This window comes from Hyalella azteca, unplaced genomic scaffold (assembly GCF_000764305.2).
Source record: "Hyalella azteca isolate HAZT.00-mixed unplaced genomic scaffold, Hazt_2.0.2 contig11239, whole genome shotgun sequence".
In the NCBI taxonomy this organism is placed as follows: Eukaryota; Metazoa; Arthropoda; class Malacostraca; order Amphipoda; family Hyalellidae; genus Hyalella; species Hyalella azteca.
The window spans coordinates 27,216-49,799 of record NW_025941242.1 but is presented as its reverse complement, the minus strand read 5'-3'; the positions used below and the strand labels follow the sequence as shown (position 1 = coordinate 49,799).

The window sequence follows — 22,584 nt, the reverse complement described above, 5'->3', positions numbered from 1 at the left end:
GGTGATTCACAAAAATGTGCTGTTTTTTGTTTCACGACAAGCAGCCAGATGTTATAGGAAAAGGGCGGAGAGTGTTGCATATGAAAGGCAAGGTCATAAAGTCTTGGGTCCCGCCTAGTCAATTGTCACTATGCATTGGGCAAGTGAGCAGCGTGCGTTTGCTGTCGAGGCGCACATAATGGCTGTTCCATTATTGTTACTCAACGAGCATTCCGTACTCGGCACCTCAACCCGATCCTACAATTAGGCTTCGATTTTTTATGGGGCTGTCTTAAATCAATTGTTTACATTGACTGTCCAAGGACCCTACCTCCTTTGAAGAACACCATACGCCAAGCCATCGCCAACATACCCGTCAATATGATTCAGCGAGTTGAACGGTACTTCAAAAATAAACTAACTGAATGCATTAACAACGGGGGCCGTCATTTGTCCGATGTCATTTTTGAAACTAAGTGATACAAAAATTCAGGTACGTAATGTCTTTTTCTATAAAATGTATATTTGTAATAACATCTTTACAAGTTTTTTTATTAAGTTTTCAAATCAGAAAGTTTCCGTGAACCGCCCTGCACAATAATGCAAATTTCAGTGTCTACAATACTAGAGAGTCGTTTGAGAACTATAGATGAAAGAGAAATGTTTAGATTCCTATTTTTTCCATCTGAATTGATGTGAATTGGGATTTCTAAAAATGTTTATTTCGCATCTAAACTACAATTTAGATTAATGACTTGTATTAATGAAGTTTTTTTATACCAGTATTGTTAAATTTCGAGTGACGAACAAAATTACCTAGTCAAACACTCAAAATAAGTGATATGCAACCTCCGACTTCGCTGGTTATTGTTTATTATTCCATAATATTTTACAGAGCACAGTTACATAGATTTTACATAATGATTGCAAAATAATGCGAAAGAATAATCGAAAATTCTGCTGATATAACCAGCAAAAAATTGCGATAACTATCATTGCTTGCATACTAGCATTGGACGTAAAGTTTGAAGACTGAATAATGGGCTTTAATTTTCATTGTGAATCTTCTTGGCTCAATATGTAAGAGGTGGTTATGACATGGTCAATTTTGAAAATTAGCTAATGATGAGGACCATTAATTACGTAACACACTCACTGCAAATAAAGTTTGATGGATTCGTCAGTTGAAGATTGCAGAAACCGAAAGAAATTTGGTAACATAACAGTTTTTAAGGGTTAAAAAATAATTTTTATTTTAAGTAAATTCATGATTAAACATGATAAAAATTACATTTAGTCTAATAATTGTTACTAATTTAATTTTTACTTATTAACATCTGAATATTTTTGAATAAAAAGTGTGCAGAAAAGTTAGTACAGAAACATTCGAAAAGGATCAATGACAGCAATAAAATTTTTGAGAACATGGACACAAATTGGCTGTAAAAATTGAGCGGGAGCCGATATTGAGCAGGTTTGTCATGTTTTGAGGTCTATGGATATAAATACATAAATTCATCTTAATTAACTTTAACACAGTTGGTTAAAATCCTGCTGCGAAGCTGCTATAGTTTACGACCGTCCTGTTAATAACTTATTATCGGCTGATTTTAAGAGCACTCTATAATCCTTCTGGGTACAGAGTTGACGCAAACGTTCTACGTTATCGGGGAAAATTCAAGCTCTAACAAATATCACTTGCTTGACATAAGTCAACAAAACTCAGTCTGCCAATAAAATTTTTGAGCAAATAAAAATTTCGCACACGAAACACCTGACGATTTCTTGGAAATTTTCTCTGGTTCGCAGAAATTTTTTCTGGCTTCAGAAATTTTAACATTTTCTTCAGAAATGTTAAAAACCTTGCTACGTTAAAACGGTATTAGTCATCAATGTTTATTTTGTTGCGGTGCTCGAAAATGTAGCCAAATTGGCCATTAAGTTTTGGGTGAATATAAATAAGAAGCTATCTCACGTGATGAATGAGTAGAACTGACCAGCGTTACATGTTTACATGTGGTTCTCTACAACCATATATCACCAAGCATCTTAATAAATAATCACTAAATCTACTACAAAATAGGTATTTTTGCCACGTTTCGAGGTCATGTAGAGACGATGTCAAAAGCCGAAGAGAGCAGTGGTTCTCAAACGTTTTTATTTTCTTACTCAACAATAAATGCCATGTTACACCCTCCATTAATGTGCCTATTAATTGTTTATATACACAGATAAATTACAAATTACTGAAGTATTTCTAGCCCGTAATTTATGAGGGAATTTCTCTTAGAGTGACTAATGACTTCTTCCTCAGCTCAAAATTCAATAGAACTCCAATATCACTAAACTGAACCAAAATAAATAGAACATTGAATGCCTTTTCAGTTGAAAGCCCATTCCATTTTGTACTACACTTTAAAAGGCGGCTTTGAAAACTAATCTTCAGTATCGATGGCGCGGCTCGTTAATGCAATTTGCTTTTCCAATGCCGCGATGGAGGCCTCGCCACAACTCCCAATAGCCGAAATTCAGGTCGTAATAATGAGTTCGTATCGAGCCATGGACATTTACCGATCGGTGTGGGAGATCCCAGTGACGATATCATTAATACAAATGATCCCATTAATACAGATAGATAGAACAAATAGTACTTTTATGTTCCGTTTGAAAGGTTGAAAAATTGGTTAATCAGATGTAATGGTGAATCATCAATGGTTATATATTTATAGTTAGCCTATGAATATTGTTATTCATAATATGAAATATTAATCCCCTCATGTCTGTGAGATTATAGAGAAACAAAGTAATCCCTTTATGTCTGTGAGATTACTGAGAACCAAAGTAATCTTCTCATGTCTGTGAGATTACTGAGAACCAAAGTAATCCCCTTATGTCTGTAAGATTACTTAGAACCAAAGTAATCTCTTCATGTCTGTGAGATTACAGAGAACAAAGTAATCCCTTTATGTCTGTGAGATTACTGAGAGCCAAAGTAATCTTTTCATGTCTGTGAGATTACTGAGAACCAAAGTAATCTTCTCATGCCTGTGAGATTACTGAGAACCAAGTAATCCCTTCATGTCTGTGAGATTACTTAGAACCAAAGTAATCTCTTCATGTCTGTGAGATTACTGAGAACCAAAGTAATCCTTTCATGTCTGTGAGATTACTGTGATCCAAAGTAATCCCTTTATGTCTGTGAGATTACTGAGAACCAAGTAATCCTTTCATGTAAGTAAACCCGCATTGTGTCCAGTCGCATCGCCCGAACAATCAGACCTCCCGTTCTTTATTCGCTCCGATCCTCTTTGTTATCGCTGATCCTATTTGTTATCGCTGATCCTCTTTGTTATCGCTGATCCTATTTGTTATCGCTGATCCTATTTGTTATCGCTGATCATATTTGTTGTCGCTGATCCTATTTGTTATCGCTGATCCTATTTGTTGTCGCTGATCCTCTTTGTTATCTCTGATCCTCTTTGTTATCGCTGATCCTATTTGTTGGCTTTGATTTCTTTTGTTATCGCGTATCCTATTTGTTATCGCTGATCCTCTTTGTTATCGCTGATCCTATTTGTTATCGCTGATCCTATTTGTTATCGCTGATCCTATTTGCTGGCGTTGATTTCTTTTGTTATCGCGTATCATTTTTGTTGTCGTGGATCCTTTATGTTGTCACTGACCCGATAGAAATGTGTGTACCTGTAATTGTATTTTAAGTACCTGTAAATTTATGATTTAAAAAAGAAAAGCAGATTGATGCTAGACTGGAATGGAATTTCGGGCAGACTTTTTGAACGATTTTTTGCTTGTATATTAGTGTGCAATAATGAATGAATAATGGCCATAATACAAGCTATCCCATAAATATGAGGTTCATCGTTTCATAAAATAAACAATACAATAAATGTGTTGATTTTTTATCAAATTATTCACTTCTAAACATTCAAAACGCTTTTAATTTTGTAAAAAATTTCGGTTGTGAGTGATTTTGGCAGTACGAAATATCATTTTACTAAGTTTAAACTGGAAAATTATGTTTTAAAGTGCATCTTTATTCGCATATGATTTTATAAAACATGTCGTTGCAAAATTTTCATAATGAAAGTCCAAAAGCTTCCATTTAGTTACCTCTTTCTACCGTATACCTCCTTCTACCGTATACCTCCTTTTACCGTATGCCTCCTTCTACCGTATACCTCTTTCTACCGTATACCTCCTTCCACCGTATACCCACTTCTTCCGTATACCTCCTTCTACCGGATACCTCCTTCTACCGTATACCTCCTTCTACCGTATACCCCCTTCTACCGTATACCTCCTTCTACCGTATACCTCCTTCTACCGTATACATCATTTTACCGTATACCTCCTTCTACCGTATACCTCCTTCTACCGTATACCTCCCTCTACCGTTGTTACTGATTGCAATAAGACTCCTGTAATTTATCGTTTAGCATTTTTAGACCTTTGATGTGACCCGTTTGGATACGCTTCGTATTTCTTCATCAATTGTATGGGAATCCCACCACAGAGGTGCGTGTAGGTATTATGTCTAGTTATTCATGTGATAGTCATGTTTACATATATCCAGTGGTTTATATAGGTGACTACAAATATTATTACTTGTATCAATCTGTTACTTATTTTGCCAAATCTGCATTATAGCCTGATTTATTAGTGTCCGTAACTTGTTCATTCATGCATTTTCAGAAAGGCTCCGAAACGCGAGTTCAGAGTTAGGAGCTAGAAATGCTATATAAGGTAATACACGGTTTATTTATCTGTATTCCCGAATCCATCATTTGTTTATCAATACAGTTATTTATTAAATGTTTTGGGGAACCGAAAGTTATGGTTGCTTATTTATTGAATAGTCCCAACATCATATACCGTATTTCTCTTTCTTTCCTTTCCCAACATCTACTTTATTTCTCTTTCTTTCTGGCGCGCTCGTTTTAAGAAGTGCTATTCGCAGTTGCGGCGACAACACTAAAATCGAAAACTCAAAAGGATATGAGTCATTCGATTACTGGGAATTCAATTGAATAAAATTCTAAGGTTATTTTTCTTTTATCCGAGAGTTTTTGTTGTGCGTAACTGAATAGAGCGGGTAATTTGTTCATAATATCTGTTCAACGCCGGCATTATTATAAATAATGTCCGTTGGTATGTCTCCAGACTTAAAATGCTTCATTCAAACTCCTACATTTTTACTGATATCGTGCGCGTAAAAGTAATTCTTCAAACATATCCAAATACGTCGAAATTATTTTCGCCGTTACACAACAATTTTACGGATAGGTTTTCAATCAATATAACCCTCAAAAAAATTGTTCAGTCCGTATGGCTTTATTCTTTTAGGTAATGGCCAATTTACTTAACAAGACCGATACGCTTACGTTGCCAAATTTTGTGCGATAATCAAATTTTCAGCAAATTTAAAGAACTTAAAAAATAGACGGAAGAAAAGTTTAACGCGTAATGTACGCGTCGTATAATCCAAGATATGAGCCAAGCTCATCACGATGGTAGGAAAATTTAACTGTCGTGATTTTGACAATTTAAACACCTTTACAGTACGTAAAAATTCCTTATGCTAACTTAGATAAAGAAAATAGATTATAGAATTAGGTTGAATGCCTGTATATATAGATGGTAACCACTATTATTATCAATATTATTAATATTATTATTATTATTATTATTATTATTATTATTATTATTATTATTATTATTATAAGTTTTATAGTAATACTCAAATTGAATATTCCATTGATCTGAATTGCATCTCCTAGCGACCTGAATAGCCTCCCCTAGTGACCAGAACTGCATTCTCTAGCGACCAGCTTTGTGCAATTCGACTTGCAATGGAAGCAGCAACTACATTGCATGTCTTTTCTCGAGCTGAATTGTCTTGCATCTTGTACAGCTTGATTGGATATGAATTTCAACACCTTTACCTTTAATAAGACTTTGCAGTTTACCTTCAGTAAGACTTTGACTCATAACAGCAACAAAAAGATAAGAAATCTTTACGAAAATTGCGCTTGGAATTCGTTTGCAACATTATTATTAATCGCACTCCACTGATTTTCATTGTTACTTTTTTAATTAAGCGCGTGTGCATTCATTTTGTAAAATTTACTTAGAATACGTTTAAATTAGAGTCATTGCTCCTGCTACGTTCCTCTTGGGCTTATTGCTACTGTTACGTTTAAGGGTTAGCCGTTAAATCCTTATAGAGGCAACCTAACATGTCTCTCACTTAACTTGACTGCATAATAAAACTTATTATTTAAACTTCACAAGAATATATGTATCCAAACTGAAGCAATTTTTTTCAAATTTACTCAAAATATATCAATTAACTGAATAATGCACGTGTCTCATCATTTGTAATACTCATTTCACCGACGTTATAGGCTGGTACTGAATAATGCACGGCTGAGAACTGCACAGGCATTCAGCGTGTGAAATTGTGCGACGTTCCGCTCTCTGAACGCTTTTGTGAGCCATCAAACGATCTTTGCGAAGCTTTAGCTGCACTGAGGATGAACTGCACTGATGCGGCTGGCACACTTAGTGTACATCGCTGCCGAGATGAATTAAAGCGATAAGGTTTTATCCCACTGTACTCATTTTACGGGACGATTTGCACAGATAAGGCTTTGTCACGCTGTACTCTTCGTTACGGGATGCATTACACTGATAAGGCTTTATCCCGCTGTACTCTTCGTTACGGGATGCATTACACTGATAAGGCTTTATCCCACTGTACTCTTCGTTACGGATACATTACACTGATAAGGCTTTATCCCGCTGTACTCTTCGTTACGGGATGCATTACACTGATAAGGCTTTATCCCACTGTACTCTTCGTTACGGATACATTACACTGATAAGGCTTTATCCCGCTGTACTCTTCGTTACGGGATGCATTACACTGATAAGGCTTTATCCCACTGTACTCTTCGTTACGGATACATTACACTGATAAGGCTTTATCCCGCTGTTTTTTTTTTTCGTTACGGGATGAACTACACTGAAAATGCTTTATCTCCAAGGGACACTTTATTGCCTTGCTGAATTACCGCAAATAAAATGAGTAAATTTTACACAGGAAATTTCTGATGAATTTTCAATGCAATGAGGAAAAAGGGCAGTGATATTAAAGAAAACTTTTAAGAGTCGCAAATAAATTGCGCTCGCTCTCAAAAGTTAAGGTGAATCTGAGNAGTCGCAAATAAATTGCGCTCGCTCTTAAAAGTTAAAATGAATAGGAACAGGAAATGTGGTTGCGTGGCCTAGCTTCCTAGAATTTCGAGGGATTGAACGGAGATCAATTTTTTAGAGAAAATCTATGCTAGTTCTTTTATGGAATCATTTTAACTTTATAACGTCGTACAACAATTAGAAGCTGCAAAACATTCAAAATTTTGGGCTCTAATTTAAGGCAATGATTGTTCTGAAATGACATACAATATTCATGAGCAAGACGGAACACATGGCAGGGACTTGATAGTTTTTAAATTTGAATTTAATATTATAATAAATAATGCGTAAGAATATCTTTGTTAAGCACGAATAAAAATATATTTCATAAACGGAAAATTTGTAATTTACTTTTTTGACATNAATAAATAAAAATGATAATCATTTCAGGTCGATAAGAAAGTAGAAAAAATTCTTGCTTATTTTTTTTCAAGTAAAGGGTTAACGAAATCGAAGACACACTCTTTTTAAAAATATTCTCGTGAAAAGCCTGTTACTTGAAATACAAAACAATAACTAATGCATGTTATTGCAGAGGTGATAAAAACATCATTAAATTTATGGACTGTGCTTCTCATATGTAATTATTAAATTATTATTATGAGTTACACGAAAGCTTAAGCCGCGAACCTAGGCTTCTGGCATATTTATTCATTGCAAATAAAACTCTAGGCTTAAATAAATCGGGAAATTCTTCCTGCATTGAAAAGTTTCTCGAACATTTTCCGAGAATTGACATTTTATATGACATCGACGAGAAATCTGATTGACTTTGACATCAAGTTTCTCGTTACCTGAAAATTTTTGTGATATAAATGTTATTATAGCCTATTATATATAGTCAAATGTCAATCAAATTGACATTTTTCAATCAATTCAAATTGACATGTCAATCAAATTGACATTTTTCAATCAATTCAAATTGACATGTCAATCAAATTGACATTTTTACGAGAAAATCGACGTCTAATTAAGAAGTCGTGGATTGGTCTAGTTTTCCAGTTTATGCAAATTTTTATAAATTCGCGAACTTTGCCTAGTTGCCAAACTCTGTACTACGGAAATATGCAAAGATGTTCTCAATAATTGATTTTTAAAGATGAATGAGTTATTCAAATTCTAGAATCTTGCAAAAAATTTCATTGAATGTCTTAGCAGTTAATACAGGTAGGTTACCATGGGCATCACTTAACTGCTTCTATGTTAACAGATTACTACATAAACTTTTAATTCCCAGATTACTTATTCTGGGATTCCTTATTGCAGGATTCTATATTCTATCACTCCATATTCTAGAATATTTTATAACAGCATTCCTTTTCCTTATTCTGACTCCCTGATCCTGGAATACATTATTCAAGCATTCCTTGTTCCATAATTCTTTCTTTATGCCAGTATTATACTTATTCCAGCATATTACTTATTACAGCATTCCTCTTTCCAGGTTTCCTCACTCCAGCATTCTTTTTTCCAGCATTCTTCATTTCAGCCTCCTTAATTTAATCCAGCATTCCTCATTGCATTCTTCAAGATTCCAGGATTCATCATTTCAGCATTACTCATTTCAACCTGCCTTAATCCAGCATTTTTCATTCCATCCTTCAATATTCCAGGATTCCCGATTCCAGGATTCCTTATTCCATGACTCCTCACTCCAGCATTCCTTTTTCCAGCATTCTTCATTTCAGCCTCCTTAATTTAATCCAGAAATCCTCGTTCCATCCTTCAATATTCCAGGATTCCTCATTTCAGGATTCCTCATTCCAGGATTTCTTATTCCAGGATTCCTTATTCCAGATTCCCGGACAGCTGACATTAGCAGCCGCCCGTCAGCTCGACATTTACAGGAGCGAACAACATGTCGCGTTCACGCGGAGCTTAACTTCGTGCAATATTTTTGTTTGTAACCTGAATAAATCAAAATAAAATCAGGATATTATTCTAAACTGTTCATGATTATTCTAGACTGTTCATGAGCTTTTTGTAGCCCATCGTTACGCGTATAAGTGTTTCGCAAGCAAGTAAATGGCGTGATTCAACATGTGTTTAACAATGTTGTATGAAGTTTTATTTAGAAATTTGCTTCTATTAAAGTGGATGTGCTGTTTAAAGGCCATATGTGATATCAGTATATGTCTGCCAAGTAACATTTCTTATAGGTCGTCTGTGTCTATTAATAGTCATAATCAATTTATTACGTGTCACTATGCCCTGAACTCTCATATTAACTTTAGGATATTTACAGAATCTTCCTAAATTATTTAAGCATTCCTCATTCAAGCATACCTTGTTCCAGAAATATTTTTTTATGCCAGTATTATACTTATTCCAGCATATTCCTTATTACAGCATTCCTCTTTCGAGGATTCCTCACTCCAGCCTTCCTTATTCCAGAATTCCTCATTCCATCCTTCAAGATTCCAGGATTCCTCATTTAAGCCTCCCATAATCCAGAATTCCTCATTCCATCCTTCAATATTCCAGCATTCCTCATTCCAGGATTTCTTATTCTGGGATTCCTTATTCCAGATTCCCGGACAGCTGACATTAGCAGCCGCCCGTCAGCTCGACATGTACAGGAGCGAACAACATGTCGCGTTCACGAAGGCTTGGCTTCGTGCAATATTTTTCTTTGCAACCTCAATAAATCAAAATAAAATCAGGATATTATTCTAAACTGTTCATGATAGAGCTTTTTGTAGCTCATCGTTACGCGAGTTAATGTTTTGCAAGCAAGATATTGTGTGAATGTGTTTAGCAATGCTGTATGAACTTTTATTTAGAAATTTGTTTGTATTAAGTGGATGTGCTGTTTAAAGGCCATATATGATAACAGTATATGTCTGCCAAGTAACATTTCTTATAGGTCGTCTGTGGTCATTTATAATCGTAATCAATTTATTACGTCCCACTATGCCTTGAACTCTCATATTAACTTTGACATATTAACAGAATTTTCCGACTTTTATATAAGTTCGGAAGAATTTATAACACAAATTATATTTTTAAAAATTTAGTTTGGTAAACTTTAGGGTGAATAAACCAGTTACTAATAAATCCTATTTTAAACTGGCTTTAAGTCATTTGCTCAAAGGTATAGCCAGTAGCAAAACAATTCTTTTCGTAATCCAAAGAACGGAATCACGCTGCTCAGAGATTCACGAACTCCTCTTAAACAATTTACGCAGATTAAGACAGAGTTAAGGCGCGCGCCTGAAATGGCGTGCGTTCTGAGCTTCAAAGGATGGACATCTGAAATGTATTGCGCCTTGAACAATTTGAACGCCTTGGACGCCTTGGACGCCTTGGTCGCCTTGGACGCCTTGGACGCCTTGAACGCCTTGAACGCCTTGAATGATTTGGACGCCTTGAACGCCTCGGACGCCTTGAACGCCTTGGACGCCTTGAACGCCTTGGACGCCTTGGACGCCTTGGACGCCTTGAATGATTTGGACGCATTGAACGCCTTGGACGCCTTGAACGCCTTGAACGCCTTGGACGCCATGAGCGCCTTGGACGCCTTGAACACCTTGGACGCCTTGAACGCCTTGGACGCCTTGAACGCCTTGACGCCTAAATATAATATGGGATAATCAAGGTGAAGGATATTCCAGTGCATGCAGCCCTGACGCTGCACACGCAGCTTACGTGCTCTGCTTAGAAAAAAAGCGCGAAGAAGCAAAAAAAATTTCACTTTTCACGCACGTTGCTATTTCTGCCTGAAATAATGAGTGCATGAGCATGAGGCATGAGACTACGACCTTATACACACATAAATATAGTCGCTACGAGTAACATATGACACATTTAAGCGTAAAAACTTATTAATGAATTTGACCCCCAGCGAAAATCTAATGCTTGGGGTGTTTTGAGTATTGCGTTCGAGTCACCATATATCCCGCGTAGTGTTCACGCTCGCGAGAATTGCGTAGCATTTAATATTTGATGTTCGTTTAAAAAATCTACGGAGCCTAGCATTCCCGTTAAAGCTTCACCAACTGATTTCAATAACTAAAATGACGGTGGTAAATGTTCCGTCAGACGAAAAAAATACAAGCAAATTCTCCGGTAAGGCAGATTTTCCGACTCGATGCACCGAGCAGGTAAGGCAAGATTGCTTTCCCTCTCGCCATCATGCCAATCTCTGCTTATCCGCATGCATTCATTATAGCATCACGGCTGATAGAATAGAATAGAATAGAAGTGTCGGCACTGAAGAAATAGGCCGATTCTTGACTTTTTCATAATCGAAAAGCAATAACTTGCTTGGAATTAAACACAGATGGCAAAAAATTCCCTTTACACGACTTACAGCTTTTTATCCTATTGTGCGTCCTTCTTGCCTGTATACATATTAATGATATAAAGGATAAGGATATTGAGGATAAGTATATTAGAGCTAAGGATATTACAGGATAATGATATTATGGATAAGGGTATTAAGGATAAGCATAGTAAGGATAAGGCTATTAAAGATATGATTTGCTACCGCTCTCTTCCTCTCATTTATGAACGTCTACCTTGTGAGGTATCTTCATTGTGAGTTAAACAGCATATCTAACTCACTTTGCATAATAAATAACGTTTTTAACAGCATATTTAACAACTCTTCAAAACATATGTTAATGCATTTTGCTAAGGTAACCAATGAATTAAACATTGTCCTAAAATTGCTCAATATAACATAGAAAAATCAGAAATAATTCTAATTACTTCACATCAAAATTCCAATGAACGGCGAAAATAATGAAGATGATCTATTGAACGAATTTTCTTCATGAATAGTCTTCGAATTATAGAACATTCAAAATTTGAAGCTTGTTTTCCCATTTATTCTGACTGTATCTCCATAAAAATTGATTGAAAACTTATTTATAGTACTAACAAACAAGCTAGTATTCTCCAAAATAATGATATAAAAGAACATTCAGCTGGAAGTCTAGAATTTTTTCGTTCGAAAATTAATAATTTAAATAATATCAATCAAATTCTGAAATAACTCCGCTCTAGCGCAGGTATCGCTAAAAAAATTATAGAGAATTGAATGGTCTATTAAAATTTTTTTACCGGTGCCCAGAGGCTTTCAAACGTTTTTTCAATGTGCATTAGTTATTACCAAACATATTCTGAAGTAAAATTTTGTTGTCGTAGCAAAATTTTCTAATAGAGGCACGATTGCTCCCAAAAATATTTTACCAAAATGGTGATGGGAGCATTGCCTCTAAATGTCGAAATAAAGGAAGCTTCGCACCTTATCAGAGGACTTCTAAAACTTTTCAGGGAATGGGAAATTAGGAAATAAATATAACCACTATGCAATAAATTTTGCGATCATGACGACGAATGATTGAATGAAATGAATGTGTTCACTGTATTTTTTGTTCAATTGGTGCAGTTTAAAGCATACCTACATAATTATGAACCAGTTCAATATGAACTTATATGTTACATTAATAGGTTTCTGGCCAAAGCCACAATGTGTGTTCTCGATGCAACTGAGACCATCCGAACATCTAATCCTAATTAATGTCCTTCGCAATAAAATCATGGACAGATGACCATCGATTTGATGGACAGATGGCCTCTATAATGATGGACAGATGACCTCTGTAATAATGGACAGATGACCTCTGTAATGATAGACAGATGGTCTCTGTAATGATGGACAGATGGCCTCTATAATGATGGACAGATGGCCTCTGTAATGATAGACAGATGGCCTCTGTAATGATGGACAGATGGCCTCTTTAATGATGGACAGATGACCTCTGTAATGATAGACAGATGGCATCTGTAATGATGGACAGATGACCACTGTAATGATAGACAGATGGCCTCTGTAATGATGGACAGATGGCCTCTATAATGATGGACAGATGGCCTCTGTAATGATAGACAGATGGCCTCTATAATGATGGACAGATGGCCTCTATAATGATGGACAGATGGCCTCTGTAATGATGGACAGATGACCTCTGTAATGATGGACAGATGACCTCTGTAATGATGGACAGATGACCTCTGTAATGATGGACAGACGACCTCTGTAATGATGGACAGACGACCTCTGTAATGATGGACAGACGACCTCTGTAATGATGGACAGATGACCTCTGTAATGATGGACAGATGACCTCTGTAATGGACAGACGACCTCTGTAATGATGGACAGATGACCTCTGCAATGATGGACAGACGACCTCTGACTGCAGCATTCCGAGCTGCGCAGGCTGCAATGAGAAAATTGAAGGATTTTTTGCCCAGACAGCGGGGCGTTTTTTGCCTGGTGTTGGTAATCTAAACCCAGAATGAACGAGCGTAGCAGCCATTTGTCCACTATATGGGCAATAATGCGTCAATTTTTGGACAATGCGACTCATTTATTTGTCTATGTGCTGTCTATCTATTTTCCACCATACCTGCTGACCGAAATTCACCGCCTAATCCTCTTGTTTCGTCTCTCTTCCCTGAAGATAGTTAAGTTGTATTCTCTTCAAACATAAATCTGTTTAGTTTGATTTAATTATTATAAATAACTTGATATGTTATTATAAATTGATATAATTTGTTATAATTTGATATATATATTGCCTGATATCAGGCTTGTATGCTTAACGCAGCGCATAACGCTAACGTTGCAAAATCGGAGTAAATTCCCCATTTAGGGGAATTTGTGAATTCTTGAATAACGAGAATTACCGCCAGTAAAAAAAGATTTACCTTTTGTCTACGGATAAAAATTGATCGACTCCAGTTAGAGCAGGTATTTTAAGCTAAAGGCCCACTCCACACAAGCTTAAGCTATGAATGCATATTAATACATATTTAAATTTCGGGCCATGAAATTGCACGATTTTTCACCCAGTTCTGTCCCTCGAAAAAATGCTAATTATTTAGCCTGCTTCTGATTTAAGGGATAAAATGCCGAGAGATTAGGGAAAAAAGTCATTAGTGGAGCCAGAATAGATGAACTTTCAGATTATTTTGCGGATGACGTGCGCGGTACAGAATATCTGGGGCTAACTCGCTGACAGCAACAAATTATTTGACGAAAAAGAGCTTTAACCTTCATTTTCGATTACGTAAAACCGACAACAAGCATTCAACATCAACAAAGATAATTTTATACGTTGCTGCGACATTAAAAATTACTATTTAAGCATCTTCAGGAGTCGAAAAGAGTCGACGATTTGGTGATAATCGAATATTGATCGGCGAAAATTGACGTGTCAGGAGCAATCGAAAGCTTAATATTTTTTTCTAGTTATTGTAGAACTATAAACTTATAATAGCTAGTTATATGATTCGTTCTATCAATAAATTAAAAAATGCGTTCCAATTAATTTATGATCAAAAATTTTTTGTAATACCTTGACAATCGTGGAAATCAAACGATAAACAGCACGATAAAATTGTATACTGAAAAATATAGGGAATTCGAAAAAATCTTCCCAATGCAGAATTTTGATTGCTCATCTGCTTCAACTGTAGGTACTAAAAAGGGAGGCAAGGCTCCCAAAATATACGGGCAGCTAAGTTCAAATAAGGAATATCAAGGATGCAACATTACACTTTTAAAGCATGGAGTATTTTTTAATATAATTAGTCTAGTTTGAATGCATCCGCATTTAAACTTTTGGTCTCGGATAAGAAGCTTCATTAAAATTTCACAAATTTACTGTAGATACTAATATCAAAACATAGATGTCAAAAAATCAGAGTTTAGAAAGGAATCGAAGTTCGATCGATGAGCTAGCTACCTTCAAAATTAGATGAACCCACGGTAAATTTGGGTGCTCATTAAAACTGAAAGCGAGGTTAAATTTAGAGTAAAACTTAATTCAAACTGAGACAATTCTACGATTTTTGTCGATAGTCTTAGAAATACTCGTCGAGTCAATCGGAATATAGTTTACCGCTTATTTAATTCAGAAGTGGCTTGATGCAGAACATGTCAAATATCGAACAAAAGAACATGCATCACTGCCATCATGATGCATATTGAGGAGAAGCGTCACAAAGGTAGTAACTTGTCAAGCCATGAAAGATCTTTTTCAAATTTTTCGAATTAACTCAAGAATGAATCTCTTGGTAGTTTCCACAGATCCCTAGAACGTCATGGGACTGGGACGTTCCAAAGTGTGACGGGGATTTGGCGAGAAGTGTTAAATGCTTCGTTTTCGTAAGTGTAAAGCGGCGTTCTTAGATGTTCGTACATTTCTGTTCTGACATATCAGTGGTGTTTAGATATGGTGGCGCCGGTGTCAAAATTAGTTCACTTGTCATCGAACGTCTTTCTTCCACCATGAGATTCTTGTATTTCGTTTTGCAGCGTAACCAACATTTTCCTTCTGCCTCCATATGATCACCGCTCATGACATGACGGCGCATGGCATTGAATTAATTGGAGTTCGGAAAGCCCAGTCGTCGGGTGATGTTAACGGGATCTTTTATATAAACTATTCAGAGTACGACACTACACCTCTTAGTGCACAGGATACGGCGTTCATTGCTTCGTTTTGCGTTGCATCGAGTCATTATTTACTGTACTTGCCACACGGCAGCTATTCGTGTCTCCTAGTAAAGTTGAACTTGTTGTTCAGTAGCAGTCGACGGGTTTTCATCACAATCCGTGGTTTTGGTTCTGCGATCCGTGGCATTTGGATCACCGCATTCATCTACTGCACCACTTAAACAGCGTTCCGGGGCTTCCGAAATTCGGACATTGCGTACAGAGTTGTTTTTCTTTCTTCGGCATCTTCCTACAGTGCATTTTTTTGTGCCTTTTCTGCGCCGCACAGTAGCTTTGTCACCACCACTGCGCAAGGCACAGTTTTCAACTCCAGAGACAACCGATTTATTTTGACCACTATCCGGAATTAGACTTTCGTAATTTGAATCGTTTCGAACTGTGAAAATTGCATTGCGAGGAGAAACATTTCTTTTCCTTCGTTTTGAAATATTACATCCGGCGCCGTAAGTCGCGGACTTTGGTTTCTTGATCTTTCGTAGAACTCTTTTTCTAATTTCTGATGAAGCTCTAATTTTCTCCTGATGCCGCCTGCTTCTTGAAGCCGAGCGACCAACCCTAAGATTAGGCCTCGAAGAAGCCATCATGCCTCCAGAGCTGCCAGCCATCATGCCTTCAGAGCTGCCAGCCATCATGCCTCCAGAACTACCAGCCATCATGCCTTCAGAGCTGCCAGCCATCATGCCTCCAGAACTACCAGCCATCATGCCTTCAGAGCTGCCAGCCATCATGCCTCCAGAACTACCAGCCATCATGCCTTCAGAGCTGCCAGCCATCATGCCTCCAGAACTACCAGCCATCATGCCTTCAGAGCTGCCAGCCATCATGCCTCCAGAACTACCAGCCATCATGCCTTCAGAGCTGCCAGCCATCATGCCTCCAGAGCTGCTAGCCATCATGCCTCCAGAGCTGCCAGCCGTCATGCCTCCAGAGCTGCCAGCCGTCATGCCTCCAGAGCTGCCAGCCGTCATGTCTCCACGTCGGTTTTCGCCACTGCCTCCGCCTCCATCGCCCGCACTTTGAGGAACAAATTTTCCGATGGTCTCACTCTTGTAGTCAGTTATTCGTTCAAGACGGTTTCCAGCACAATTAAGCATCGTGTTGTCAGCGAAAGCCGAAAAGTCGCCGATAATTTTCTGCAAGCCTTCTTTAACAATAATTTCAGAGCGGTTTGGTCCGTCCACAGCGGTCCCCGCTGGACCGCGTCGAGTATTTCCCGCTGGACCATGTCGAGCAATACCCGCTGGACCGTGTCGAGTGTCTAGCGATACCCATTGGTCCGCTATGTCTAGCGATACCCATTGGTCCGCTATGTCTAGCGATACCCATTAGCCCGTTATGTCTAGCGGTATCCACTGGCCAGCTATGTCTAGCGATACCCATTGGCCCGCTACGTCTAGCGATACCCATTGGTCCGCTATGTCTAGCAATACCCATTGGCCCGCTATGTCTAGCGATACCCATTGGCCCGTTATGCCTAGCGGTACCCACTGGCCCGCTATGTCTAGCGATACCCATTGGCCCGCTACGTCTAGCGATACCCATTGGCCCGCTATGTCTAGCGATACCCATTGGCCCGCTATGTCCAGCGATACCCATTGGTCCGCTATGATTAGCGATACCCATTGGCCCGCTATATCTAACGATACCCATTGGCCCGCTATGTCTAGCGATCTCCACCGGGCCACCGATACCCATTGAACCACTGCGTCCAGCGATAGCCACTGGCCCCACTGGACTACCGTGCCTAGTGATACCCAAAGGACTGGCGGCTATTCTCACTGGCCCGCCGTGTCTAGAGATACCCATTGAACCACCGTGTCTAGTGATACCCATTGAACCACCGTGCCCAGCGATACCCATTGAACTCTCTCCACAGCTGCCCTCAGACATTTCTCCACCACTTTCAACGGTGCTCTTCTCAGGTTTGCATCTCGCATGTATGGCATTTCTATTTGAACTACCTCTGTCCAAAACTTCCAAGTTGTTTCCAACCGTTTTCTTTCGACTGTTTCCCGATTGCACGTTCTGATTATCATTAATGCCATTGCTATTCGTGGCATCACTTGCGTTGGCACTGGGGGCATGAACACTTGAGTGATTAGTGGTCACCTCTTGAGAGTATATTTCAAGGTAGGTCATTCTCTTAGAGCGGTTATCGTCACTATCCTCTCGGCTACTTTCAGAGGGTGAGCAGCCAGGACTGGTATCTTCACTGTACACATGATTGTCCGTTGCTATATCATCACGGCTGTCTTGGGATTCATCCGATACCGTGGTTCTGTCGAGGTTCTCGTTGTTACCGACGTTCTCAAGAGGTTCATTCTGCGCTTGCTCATTTTGGAATGTGTTTTGACGGTCGAGTCGTCTCGAATGTTTCGTTTCGGCTTGTGAGAAGGCGATGACTTCCTCAATTGACGTCCAGGCTTTGATATTATTCCTGCATTTGATGCACGACCTACAAAGTTTTTACGGTTGGAGTTAATGAATACGGCATTGTTGATAGTAAATTGAAAATAAATTAAAACTTGGCGTGGAATCAAAAAGTGCATAATTTCAAAGATCGACCTGCAGAGTAAAATTGGGCATTTTAAATTAGAAAACCAAGAAATGCAAATGAAGTTAAAATTCATCAGATATTTCCGCTCCAGATTTTCAAGTCAATAATGATAGTCAGATTATACAAAAATTTACTTACAAATTATTTTCCACAATAGCTGAGATGCAGTCCTTGCAAACGAAGCCGCAACAGTTTGTGATACACATTTGAGCGGGGTCATTGCAAAGCCATGAGCAACACGAGCATTTTTTATGTCTTTCGTTGGACGGAATTTCGAGATCTCTTCCACCGAGTCGTCGAATGGCATCCCATATATAAATGCACCAATTTACGTCACCAATCTCAGATTCATGTGGTATGTTCTTTTTGACGAACTCGCTGATTGTTTCGTGTGCATCTTTCACTTTATTGATAATCTCGAGCACGCATCTCGTTATAGTTGCAATACTGAAAAGGTGAGGAGCGGTTTGTTCATCAGAAAAGTTGAATTTTGTCAGATAGAGTTCCATGAAGTAACAAATGGCGTGTGAGATAAGAGACATTTTCATACAATTTTCATAAAAATAGCTATGGTTTTCCACGTGGCAGTACATTGACTTTTTATACAGGGATTTTGAAAAGTGGCGCAAAATCATCATTATTTGCAAGAAGTCGTCTTTCAATCCTGTCGAGTATCGTTCTTGTACGAACAATTCGAAAACAATCGCCAATAAATACTCGAGCTCTTCGAAGTATGACAAATTAGAGGTTTCAATGAAGTCCTCTTGTTTTTGCAGCCAGTTACTGATGGCAACTGCATCATCCTGATTTGGTGGCAAGTTTCCAATATTGTTGATGGCAGCCAAGCAGTAGTACGTAGCAGCAAGGCATTCTCGGGACGCAAACAGCCGATAGCCTGAGTAGTGCTGATACGGCAGACGTATGAAGAATTTGGCTCGAGTAACTCGCTTCATCAGGATTCTGGCTTCTGGTATCCTATGGAAAATTTTGTATAGCTTGGCAAATGGCTCTTATTGTAAATTACATAGTTTGGATATTTATTGTGTGTGATTTCTTTTGACGTCAGTCAGAAACAGCGATTACATCGAAAAATTTAAACAATAGAGGTTTTTAATTTGAAACTTTGATCAATTTTTAACGCTATTTACAGATGCTAATAATAATTTTGCTGTAAGTTAACCCGTACTTATGAAGTTACTGCAATATTTTACACTTTGGGATGAAGTACCTTCAAGGTCTTGGAAAATTGAACTAATGAAATTTAATTTTTTATAAAATTTAAGATCGATATAATAAAGATAAGTGTATTCAGCATATATGAAAGAATTTTGATACTATAGTTCAATAAACCCATTTAACGGAGTACATAAATAATAAATTTCTTCTTTTAATTTACTAATTACCTATATCAGCGACTACTTAAAAAACCAAAAATAAAAATAAGAAAATTTCGAGATATTCATAATATTCTCAAAGAAAATTAGCTGAGAAGCATTTCCAATAGATTCATAGTTGATTTTCTTCTAGTTTCCTTTTATTTTGAATTCCTATTCAATCGGGATTCAAACAAACCAATAATCTAAATGTTGAAGAAATTTAAGTCACATCTCATATACAAACTCAGCCTATTTTCTTGCTGCAATATTTTATATGAATTGAAATTTTGATTCTGCAATCCAACTAAAAGAGCTCAGAATTATTAAAAACTATGAAAATTTCCATTCATTTAAAGCCTTTGCTAACCAAGTGTGTATCCAAAATTGCTTTTGAACTCTAACAAAGAACTTTTTTCTTCTATTTTTTTTTTTAACCATACTTGACTGCCTTGCCAGAATCGTTGGATCAGTGAATCATTTCTACGTTATTTCTTATGACTATTGAACGGGATAATTTCTCACGACTACGGACGTTTTCTTGCGGCAGGAGTCCCTCCATGACGTAGCAAAAGCGCGCGGGTCGTGAGCGCCGGTGAACAGCGGGATTTTCACCACCGCCCTGAGGAATTTTTTATTATAAAAATTTTACGAAATTTAGGAAAAATTAAAAAAGTGGCAAGAGAGCCAGTGACGAAATTGAGTGAGTGACGAAAGGAAGTGAGTGGTGAAAGAGAGTGAGTGGCAAAGGGAGTGAGTGGCGAAAGGGAGTGAGTGGCGAAAGGGAGTGAGTGTCGAAAAGGAGTGAGTGGCGAAAGGGAGTGACTGGCGAAAGCGAGTGAGTGGCGAAAAGGAGGTAGTGGCGAAAGGGAGGTAGTGGCGAAAGGGAGTGAGTGGTGAAAGGGAGTGAGTAGCGGAAGGGAGTGAGTGGTGAAAGGGAATGAGTAGCGGAAGGAAGTGAGTGGCGGAAGGGAGTGAGTGGTAGATTTCTTTGATTGTTTTCGTCGGAAAATTCAGCACCAAAATATAAAACTTTGTAGAAAATATAATAAATGCATTTTCTCGAGTTTTGATGCTTAGAACGATTTCTCGAATGATTCAACACGTATTCATTCACGCCTTCCAGTTTATGTGAATGTGTAAGGATTTACACGGTCGAGTTTCGATTCAAAGGTTTATTTAATAAATTCAGAACAATTAAAATTGGCTGGGTGCAGCAACGGCGCTTTCAGTAATAGCCACGATGCTTCATAAGGTTTTCACTCATTTATTTATTTATCCTCGATGAAGTAAAATTCAGTAAGCAATGGCAATGAAATCGAAAGGGTGAGTGGCGAGATGGTGAGTTGCGATATAGCGATATTCACGTGATTGGGTGAAACTTCCACAAGCCTATTTTCAGAACACCTCTTTAAACGGTTATAGATGAATGAACGACTTTCCAACTTTTATAGTCGAAATTCAAGTTTTTTAGATTAAATTCTATTGGTAACCATGTGACTGAATTTGTTAGAGAAAAAGTAAGACATGATATTAGTAAAAATTAATGGTTCATTATGATTCTACCATCTGAACACATCGTATAAAACGAAATTCTAATATATATATTCCGGTGACAAGACAATCTTTAGTAACTTTTTTGAATTTGTGGAACTCAGGAAAAGATTTCTTTGATTGCTCTCCGTCGGAAAATTCAGCACTAAAATAGAAATTTTTGTAGAAAATACAATAACTGCATTTTCTCGAGTTTTGATGCTTAGAACGATTTCTCGAATAATTCAACATGTATTCATTCACGCCTTCCAGTTTTATGTGAATAATTTGCAATTCGGTGTTCTAGTCCGTGGCTGAATCAAAATTTAACAAGATGTTGCGAAAGTTTTTGTTACGTTTAATCAAGGAGGAGGTTATTTGAATGTGAATTAAAGCACATCAATCTACTTCAACATAAGTTTCATATAATTTCACTACAATTACTTCGCAAAAAATCATTAAACTCATCTTATTTGAGGGAAAATTGTCAAAACGAACATTATGCTCAGTTTTACTTACTCTTCAATTGGGAAGACGCTGTGCTTCAGAAACTGGAGCATTGTCGGCAATTTTTTGGCAGATGGACGAGAATAATTTGCGCTGACAGTTACAATTCTGAATTTCCAGCAGTTGTACAAAACCAAGCTGCATGCGCAGTTTCAAAACCTATTTTCCAACGACTGCACAAAACCAATCAGTGTGGCTAGCTCCGAATTTTGTGAGATACAAGAAAAAGCGTTCCTTTTTCAATAGGAAAATAACATTCCTTTTCAACCAGAAAATAAAGTTCCTTTTTCGAATCTTGGCGGCAATTTATCAGAAATCTAGTAATACTATGCTAAATATTTATCATGTAAGGTTACGCATAATATCAACGCAAGTTTCAAGACGTAGAGAGGACAAAGCGAACTGCCGTTACGGTAAAGGCGATCCAAATACAGGTCATCTTTTTCGGACGTTGATATAATAGCAATCACAGTGAAAATTGACACAACCAATAAAAAATAAAATTAAATCTTGAAAGAAGAACACAAGATTAAAAGTATTGCCAACTTTACAATTCTGAGACTCACATATATAACTATTCAATTCCCTTAATATTCTAGTTGGTATAATGATATATTAGATGGCCTTATCATGGTGCTATAGGTCATGAACTAAAAGCCACAAAACAAATAAATTGCAAAACTCATTGACAGAATATCATACATATCAGCCAAGCCAAATATCCGTTTCCATTCAAAAAATAAACTCCACTCTCTTACTGGCACCTGTTTTTTTCAAAGAAAAATTAATGAATCTCGTGTGATGAGTAAAAAAATATTTGATTTTCT

General features: G+C 37.5%; 1 protein-coding gene across 1 annotated transcript; it reads right to left on the bottom strand.

The window, feature by feature from the left end:
- Window positions 1-10,114: 10,114 nt before the first annotated feature.
- On the bottom strand, window positions 10,115-22,286 carry LOC108667452 (uncharacterized transmembrane protein DDB_G0289901). Its single transcript, XM_047882750.1, has 7 exons — window positions 21,770-22,286; window positions 20,253-20,339; window positions 18,483-19,319; window positions 17,272-18,242; window positions 16,221-17,024; window positions 10,468-10,827; window positions 10,115-10,125 (listed from the first exon to the last, which is right to left on the bottom strand). The coding sequence occupies exons 1-7, from the start codon at window positions 21,808-21,810 to the stop codon at window positions 10,115-10,117; spliced, it is 3,111 nt and encodes a 1,036-aa protein (XP_047738706.1). The 5' UTR covers window positions 21,811-22,286.
- Between the last annotated feature and the right edge of the window lie 298 nt (window positions 22,287-22,584).